This window comes from Papilio machaon, chromosome 25, assembly GCF_912999745.1.
Source record: "Papilio machaon chromosome 25, ilPapMach1.1, whole genome shotgun sequence".
NCBI classification, from domain to species: domain Eukaryota; kingdom Metazoa; phylum Arthropoda; class Insecta; order Lepidoptera; family Papilionidae; genus Papilio; species Papilio machaon.
In genome coordinates, this window is record NC_060010.1 from 2,446,416 (window position 1) to 2,456,059 (window position 9,644).

Genomic DNA, 9,644 nt, shown 5'->3' on the forward strand with positions numbered 1-9,644 from the left:
CGTGTGGGGTGTTTTTCCGCGGGGCTATGCCGGACAGGGCCTCCCATACCGGACAGGCCCGCGGAAAACACCAGTGGATCCTTAGGGGTCGTGGGATGGGGGGCCTTCAAGGCCCTCGGCGCGGCAGGTGTGGTCAACTCGGCCATCCTGTCGGGCAAATACGTCGGTGTGCGGCAGCACATTTAACTGCAGAGGACTTCGGTCGTGGGATGGTGGCCTTCTAGGCCGCGCATCGTGGTCAGGGACCTCACCCTGTATCGAAAGGCGGTTTCCGGTGTCCGATAACACTGGACAACTATGTAATGGCATCTCGAAAAAAGAAACTACCCCAGGAGGGTACCCTCAGTTCGGCTGAGGGAGAATCCCTCCCTGTGGCTACGGCTGCAGGCTGCCCCTCGTATTCTGGGGGGGGCAAGGGCTGCCTTACTGTCACCCAAAAAACGACCTTGGCGAGAAATTTGGATTCTGAAGCATACGATTTGGTTTTAAGGAAGGAAAAAGAGGTTGGTGTTGGGAACGGGAGACCTGCAGAGTGCCGTGAGGCGGCCCCAGGTCAGACCAATGATGACACCATGGAGTGCGATGGTAGGGCAGCGTCGGATTCCGATTGCAGCCACATCGTCGTTTCCGAGAGGTCCCAGATTTCGGAGGCGGCCGCAGCGATGTTCGGCGCGAAGCGGCCCCGCCTCAGCGAGGGATCCGAGGACGAAGATCGGGCGGTGTCCCTAGCGATGGCAAGGTGGCGCCAGCAAGAAAAGAGGGCTGCGGCCAAAGCTCGGGCCAAGAATAAGGAGGAAGACCTCGAGAAGGAAGCTAAGATCGCTCGTTTCCGGCGCGAGACAAGGTCTGCGCTGTTTTCTCGACCTGCGGAAGGAACGGGAGAGAGATGCGCCGCTCAGCTTCATGAGCAGGTGCAGGAGGACCTGGAGATTATAATGAAGGTGGCAACCAAGTCCTCCAACCTAAAGGGTACCTTTGTGCGGGCCTTGAAGGACGCTGCGGCATCCATCAAGGAAGCTGTGGAAGTCCTCGGGGCTCGCACACAAACGGAAGAGACACAGCAGCTGCAGGCAGACAATGCCCGCCTGCGCGCCGAGATGGACGCACTCCGTAAGGAGCTTGCTGCCATCAAGGAGGACCTGCGGACACGGGGTTCCGCTGGCCATTCCGACCCTGATGTGACAATGGAGGCCGCCCCCGCATCACGGCCCCCACAAACACAAACACCGAGCGAGACGCTCTCCGTGGAGGAGATCTGTCGTGCAGTGATGGTTCAGGTCGGGGGGATGATGAACGCCCGCCTGGCCTCGCTGGAGGACAGACTTCTCCCGGAGAAGAACCTGCGGCCGCCTCTCGCGGCCGATACGAGGAAGGACGGGAGCACATACGCCGACAAACTTGCGCGGCAACAGACGGCACCCAAAGTGGCGGCTCAACCTGGCCCCAGCGGCACTCAAAGGAAAGCCCCATCGGCGCCACACCAGCGCCCGTCGGGTCCTGCCCAGACCTCCTTACCCGCTAGCGGGGAAAAAGAGAAAAGAAAGAGGAGGAGAAAAAGGAAGAAGAAGAAGAAGAAAGACCCACCACCCGGGCAGCAGCCGTCGCAGCCCACGGTTGGCGAGTGGACAAAGGTGGGCCCTAAAAGGCGGCCTCAGGTGAAGAGTGGTGCTGCAAAGCTGCATGTGCCTCGGTCGTCGGCAGTTGTTATTACGCTGCAGCCGGGCGCTGCGGAGCAGGGTGCCACCTACGCCAGCGTCATTGCCTCGGCGAAGGAGAAAATAAACCCAGCCGAGTTCGGAGCCCAGGGCGTTCGCCTTCGGAAGGCTGCCAATGGGGGACGTGTCTTCGAGTTCCCGGGCGCCTCTAGCGGCGAGAAGGCGGACTCCCTGGCCCAAAGGCTCCGGGAGGTCCTGGATGGTGGTGTCGTCCGCGTCTCCCGGCCTATTAAGTCCGTGGCCCTACGGGTGGCAGGCTTGGACGACGCCACCACCAGTGCCGAGGTGGTTGCCGCCATTGCTGCAGCGGGAGGGTGCCCCGCCGAGCAGCTACGGGCCGGCGCAATGTCGACCGGCCGCGACGGACTGGGATCAGTCGTGGTCCAGTGTCCCGTCGCGGCTGCAAAGAAGATTGCGACCGTTGGCCGCCTACTGGTGGGTTGGGTGTCCGCCCAGGCCAGGTTGCTAGATGCCCGCCCCATCAGGTGCTTCAGGTGCCTGGTTCCAGGGCACATATCTTGCCAGTGCCAAGAGGGAGTTGACCGCTCCGGGCTCTGTTTCCGGTGCGGTCAACCAGGTCACAAGGCCCGCGGATGCACGGCCGCGCTTCACTGCGTCGTCTGCGCCGCGGCTGGCGCCCCTGCGGAGCACCATGTCGGGAGCAAGGCGTGCATCCCCCCATCCAATGGGAGGAGGAAAAAGAAGGGAGGAGAGGAAGGTCCGAGCCCGACGGCCGGTCAGTCCTCGACCTCATCCCAACAGGCAGCGGCGCCGGGGGCTGAGGAGGTAGCTATGGTCGTCGAATAATGGCCCTCAACCTCCTCCAGGCCAATATCAATCACTCCGCCAGAGCTCAGGACCTTCTGTTCCAGAGCATGGCGGAGTGGAGGATACATGTGGCGGTGGTGGCCGAGCCCTACCGGGTCCCGTCTGGGGACGATTGGGTGGGGGACACAGACGGGCTGGTGGCCTTAACGTCCCGGTCTGTCACAGGCTCTCCGGCCTTCGCGGACGTAGTCCGAGGTCAGGGATACGTGGCGGCCCTCGTCGGCGACATCTTGGTGGTCGGGGTGTACTTCTCGCCGAATCGGAGTCTCGCCGACTTCGAGGCATTTATCTCTGAGATCGGCGTCCTGATAGGCAGAAGTCGATCCAGAGTGCTCGTCGCGGGGGACCTCAACGCCAAATCCTCGGCTTGGGGATGCCCGACGACGGATCCGCGGGGCCGGGAGTTGGAACATTGGGCGGCGGAGACCGGACTCATGGTCCTCAACCGGGGGTCGGTCAACACGTGCGTGCGGCGTCAAGGCGGCTCCATTGTTGATATCGCCTTCGCCGATGCCGTCCTGGCACGCCGTGTTTGTGGCTGGCACGTGGTCGAGGACGTGGAGACGCTTTCGGACCACCGTTACGTGAGGTTCGGCATATCCGCGTCCCCGTCCAACCTGAGTGGCCCAGATCGGCCCCTGAGCGGGGAGGGTCCACGGTGGTCTTTGTCACGGATGGACCGGGACTTTTTGGTCGAGGCCGCTCTCGTCGAGGCGTGGTTTTCTGCGCCCCGGGAGCGCGTCGACGAGGTCGGTGAAGAAGCGGCGCGATTGGGTGCGGCCATGGCGCGGGTTTGTGACGGGGCTATGCCCAGGGTCCGATCCGTCCCCTCCAGACGGCCGGTATACTGGTGGACAGCCGAGCTCACGCTGCTGCGCAGTACTTGCGTGGCGGCGAGACGCCGGTATACCCGCTGCCGTCGGCGGAGGCGCCGGGACGCTATGGAGGAAGAGCGGCTCTACTCCCTCTACAGGAGTGCGGTCAAGGCCCTTCGGGTGGCTATCGGCGCGGCGAAGGACCAGGCGGACGATGAGATGCTGAGGGCTCTGGATAGTGATCCATTCGGGAGGCCCTACAAGGCCGTGCGGCGAAAGCTCCGGTCTAGGGCCCCTCCCATCACCCAGAGTCTTCAGCCACATGACGTCGACGCGGTGGTCGCCGGCCTGTTCCCGCCGGCAACTGCCGGTTTCAAGGCGCCTGAAATGGCTGATTCCACTGGGGAGGGAGGAGATCCAGGAGCACCGCCGGTAACGGAGGATGAGCTGAGGGCGGCGGTGTTGCGCATGCGCGCCAAAAACACTGCTCCCGGCCCCGACGGTGTGCCCGGCCGCGCCTGGGTCCTAGCGCTGGAGCCGCTCGGCCCGTGGATACGGGCATTATTCCAGGCCTGTTTGGAGCGGGGCCAGTTCCCGAGTGAGTGGAAGAGGGGGAAACTGGTCCTTCTCAAAAAGGACGGCCGTCCGGCCCTTGAGCCGTCGGCGTACCGACCGATAGTTCTGCTGGACGAGATCAGCAAGCTCTTTGAGCGGGTGATTGCCGCTCGTCTCGTCCAGCACCTGGAGAGTGTGGGGCCGAATCTCAGCGCCAACCAGTTCGGCTTCCGCACTGGCAGGTCCACCCTGGACGCCATAGCGCGGGTGAGGGACCTTGCGGAAGATGCGGAGTCCCGGGGCGAAGTGCTGTTGGTGGTGTCTTTGGACATCTCCAACGCCTTCAACACCTTGCCCTGGGAAACCATCAGGGAGGCACTGGGATACCATGGTTTCCCGCCGTACCTTCGGAGGATCGTCGCGGCCTACCTCTCCGAACGCTCGGTCGCGTACCCAACCAGCGTCGGCTGGTCGCAGCGGGCAACGTCTTGTGGTGTTCCGCAGGGGTCGGTTCTCGGGCCGCTCCTATGGAACATCGGGTACGACTGGGTGCTGCGCCTGCCCCTCCCGGGTGGCGTTGAAGTCGTGTGTTACGCAGACGACACCTTGGTGACGGCGCGGGGCAGCACTCACAGGGAGGCCCGATGCAGGGCTACGGCTGGCTTGGCCATTATGGTGTCCAGAATCCGCCGTCTGGGTTTGGAGGTTGCATTGCACAAGTCTGAGGCCATGTATTTTTACGGGCCTCGACGAGCACCTCCGACCCAGTCCGCGATTATGGTGGGCGGGACTTTCATCGGCGTCGGAGGTACGATGAAGTACCTTGGACTCGTCCTTGACAGCCGATGGAAATTTGAAGAGCACTTCCGGCGACTGGTACCGAAGCTCCTGGGGGCGGCCGGCGGCCTTAGCCGGCTCCTGCCGAACCTTGGCGGCCCGGGCTCGCGGTGTCGTCGCCTGTACACAGGCGTCGTGCGATCCATGGCGCTGTACGGTGCGCCCATCTGGGCAGACACTCTGACCGCCCGGACTCGGGCCCTGCTGCGCAAGCCGCAAAGGGTCATGGCGATTAGAGTGACCCGTGGATATCGCACAGTGTCGTGCGACGCGGCCTGTGTGTTGGCGGGGACGCCGCCATGGGACCTCGTCGCGGAGGTGCTCTCCGGCGCCTACTGGCGGAGGGCGGAAGCCCGATCCCGGGGAGAGCCTCCTTCCGCGGTCGAGGAGGGTGCGTGGCGGCGGGCGGCGGAGGCGCAGCTCATTGCTGTCTGGCGGGAGCGGCTGCTCACGGCGTCTGTAGGCCAACGCACAATTGAGGCGATCCGGCCCGTCCTCGAGCTCTGGATGGGTCGGAAGCACGGGGCTCTCACGTTCCGTCTGGTGCAGGTACTCTCGGGGCACGGTTGTTTCGGGGCGTATCTGTGCCGGATTGCGCGGCGAGAGCCCAGTGCGAGGTGCCACGAGTGTGGCCATGCTGAGGACACGGCCCAGCACACGCTGGAGTTCTGTGGGCACTGGTCGGACCAGCGCGCCGCACTCGCGGCAGAAATAGGGAGGGACCTCTCGCTGCCCGCTGTCGTCAACGCGATGGTGGGTAGTGAGAGTTCCTGGAACGCTGTCGCCTCCTTTTGCGAGGAGGTGATGGCGCTGAAGGAGGCGGCAGAACGACGGCGAGAGGAGGACGCAGCCGCGGACCCTCTTCGCCGACGTCGCGATGGACGCAGGCGGCAGGCGCACACCCGCCGTCTACCTCCTTAGCGGAGAGCTCCGGGCGATGGACGGCCCATTGCCCCATCGTCCGCCGCATACCTTTTTAGGTGCCAGGCGCTCCCGGCGTTATGGGTGCGCCTTATGACGCGCGTTGTGGGGGGTACTCCCTGCCCCCGTGAGGAAGTGTGTCTGCGGTAGCGGACGGTCGCCGGCTGGGTCGCGGAAGATTGCGCGAGTGTTCCCGTGTCCCAGCCGCAAGGCGACGTGGAGGGCCCGAGGGGTTTTAGTGGGTATGGCCGAACGTCTTTAGGCGAGTCCCACACTCCCTGCGCCATTGCACTTCCTGGCGCAGGGGTGCGTAACTGCATTTCCCCTCATAAAAAAAAAAAAAAAAAAAAAGGAGTGACTAGGCCATAGTCAACTACGCTGGCCTAGTGCGGGTTGGTTGACTTTACACGTATCTCTGAATTTGTTTTCAGATATGTGCAGTTTGCAGCATGTTTTCTTTCAGTGTAAGAACGTCGGATAAATATACATATACTAGCTGTCGCCCGCGACTCCGTCCGCGCGCAGTTAAAAAAAAATGAAAAATAGATGTTGGCCGATCCTCAGACCTACAGAATATGCTCACAAAATTTCATGAGAATCGGTCAGGACGTTTCGGAGGAGTACGGGAACGAAAACTGTGACACGAGAATTTTATATATTAGAAAAATCGAAAATCGAAACGTTACCACCCGGCGGCATTCGAATCCAGGATCTGGAGATTACAAGTCAAGTGCTTAAAACCTGGTGGTCTGACCCCAATAGAGTGAAATATGGAGAGGGAAATAATCTAGAAAAAAAAAGAAAGTATACATTCGAAATTCGGAATCATAATGTTCTCTTAATTTGCCGAAGAAAAAGACAAAATTCAATGCTTTCGGCTCATTTGTAACTAAATTCTTCTTTCACTTCAAACGAGGCCGGAATTCAAGAGGCATTAAATCGTCAAACGAAATAAAATCTAGAACGGAAGGGGTCCCAAGTTTCCGTATCGCTGCAAACGAATTGTTAATATACATTTAACGGTTCCTTTACAACAATGTTATTCAAACTTTTTCACAGTTCGACCTCCTTAGCGCATATTTTTTGTGACTCCCAAGAGACGACAAAGAAAAACAAAGGTCACCAATCGGTTCAGTCACTTATCGGTATTACTGTAAACGTTTATACCAAAACGAAAAAATAGATCGATCTCTAAACGATATATCAAATTTTTCGATTGCTATTCCTATCCTTAGATTGGTTAATTTGGAAGGAAATTCATTGAAATATTTAAAAAATCTAAGGTAAACAAAAATAGTTCAAGATGGATAAATGAGTTCAGCCGTTATTGGACAAAGAAGAAAAAAATTTTTCAGGCTTCATCCCAAACTAAAGCTCTGAGAGCTGAATGTTGTATACCACTGGTATTTGAAGTATAAACAAGGTTTAACAAGTACAAACAAATAAAAATGAATATTCTTGCTACAAAACATGAGCAAAAAGACTTCCGAGGTTTCTGGAAACAAACAAAGAAATTGAGTCCTAAAGCTGGTATCCCAGTGAGCATTGATGGCGAGTGTGAGCCGGTGAGGATTGCTAATCTGTTCAAGAACCATTTCAGGGTACAATCACTTGGACAGTTAAGTGTGGGTGTTGATGCTGGGGTGGCGGACCCAAGTCGACCATTACAAGTACCACCCCGGATAACAGCGAAGGAAATAACTAAAATCATAAAGAATATGACTAAGGGCAAGTCTCCCGGTCATGACCACCTCAGCATTGAACACCTTCAGCACGCTGGTCCGCATTTGCCTAGGTTGCTGGCGCTCTTGTATACCTTCTGTATCAGACATTCGTATCTGCCCGGGGCGTTAATGAGAACGGTTGTTGTCCCGATTTTAAAGAATAAAACAGGCGACGTATCGGATTGTAATAACTATCGGCCGATCTCCTTGGCAACCATAACTTCGAAGGTACTCGATGCAGTGCTCGAGCGGCAGGTGAGTAATCATCTTAAATTTAGTGATGCTCAGTTCGGTTTTAGGCCGATGTTATCTACCGAGTGTGCAATCCTGTCGCTAAAGCATGTGGTAGGATACTACACGGAGAGGAATACGCCTGTCTATGCAGTGTTTCTTGATCTTTCGAAGGCCTTCGACCTGGTCAGATACGACTTGTTGTGGGGTAAGATGAGGCAGTCGGGCGTACCGGGACCTTACGTGGACTTGTTCTCCCATTGGTACGAGCACCAGACCAACCAGGTAAGATGGTCAAACACACTGTCGGAGGAATACAGGTTGGAATGCGGGGTGAGGCAGGGGGGTTTAACCTCACCGGCGCTTTTCAACCTGTATATTAATGAGCTGATCGAGGCACTCGGTAGTACACGTGTCGGCTGCTCGATTGATGGTCACTGTGTGAACAGCATCAGTTACGCTGACGACATGGTGCTATTGAGCCCATCGATCGCTGCTCTCCGGCGGTTGTTGTCCATCTGTGAGAGGTACGCTGAATCTCACGGGCTCCGATATAATGTTAAAAAAGTGAACTGCTCGTCTTTAAGGCAGCAAAGAAAAAACCTAATTATGTGCCACCTGTAACGCTCGGAGGTGTTCCACTGAAGAGGGTTACGGAGTTCAAATACCTTGGCCATATTGTAACTGAGCACCTTAAAGACGATGCAGATATCGAAAGGGAACGGAGAGCGTTGGCTGTTCGCTGCAATATGCTGGCCCGCAGGTTCTACCGTTGTACCGCACAGGTTAAGGTAACCTTGTTCAAGGCGTTTTGCCAGTCCTTATATACCTGTGCCCTGTGTGTTGGATATACGCGGCGGGCATACAATGCTCTCCGAGTGCAATATAATAATGCTTTCAGGATGTTGTTGGGGCTCCCGCGGTACTGTAGCGCATCAGGTATGTTTGCGGATGCACACGTGGATGACTTTTCATCAGTCATCCGCAAACGGACAGCCTCACTGATGCGTAGGGTTCGTGCGAGCACTAACAATATCCTGATGGTTATAGGTAATAAGCCCGAATGTGTTGTTTTGAGACACTGGGTACATATACATACCCATGTACCTGGTGCCTCGAAACGACGCAGATTTATGAATTAAATGTTTTATTAAGTTTGTTAATTTTAATTTGTATTTATTTAATAATTTTGTTAATTTTCACTTTTAATTTAATTTAATTTGTAATCTTAACTTTACTAACATAGTTATAAGTATTATTTTACTAACAATGTATGGACTTATAATGGTCTGAATTAAATGATTTTTATTTTATTTTATTTTTTATTATTTTGTTTTTGTAAAATTACGTGTAATTTCATTCGATATTTAGAAAAAAATATAAACCATTTAAGGGAAATTACATAATATTATAGTTACGACAAAAAAAAAAGTTAAAGGAAAAAGGGGCAATAAATAAAACCCTTTTCATTGGCATGTCGCTTCGGCTCTAGGAAAAATTACATTTTGTTAATATTACCTGCGCAAGTTTTATGTTAAGGTCAATTTATAGAAAGCACTTTGTCTAACAAAAGAGATATAAAAAAGTATTTGGAAAAAACTATTTATATATTATCAATATACGATCAAAATAAATGTTTTAGAAAACGGAGAAATGCTTAATGGTTGGTGGTTTATCATACGAGTAAGTACAATTGTTAAAACAAAATATATTGTTGTGTTAAAGATCCCAATATATTTTTATGTAATAATAATATTTGTTGATTAAATGGGTCTTTAGAGCGCTTAAATTTTTAATTGAAATATTTACTCTAAAATTTGCATACATCTTTAAATCATGTGACAGTGCAAAATAATGATGACATGGTGCAGATTTGATGATGGAGCTGAAAATTGAACATAGGAAATTCGCAATGAAACGATACAACCTCATCGAATTTGGGCTAATTTGAATCGTCTTGAAGATCTTCTTTTTTTAATTATATCAAGATGATAAACTACTGAGAGTACTTTTGAATT

The 9,644-nt window shown here is 54.5% G+C and overlaps 1 protein-coding gene across 1 annotated transcript; it reads left to right on the top strand.

Moving 5' to 3' along the window:
- The first annotated feature begins 302 nt into the window (after window positions 1-302).
- LOC106708890 lies at window positions 303-2,522 on the top strand. Its single transcript, XM_014500482.2, has one exon. It carries the CDS (start codon window positions 303-305, stop codon window positions 2,520-2,522), a length of 2,220 nt encoding a protein of 739 aa, XP_014355968.2.
- Window positions 2,523-9,644: the final 7,122 nt, after the last annotated feature.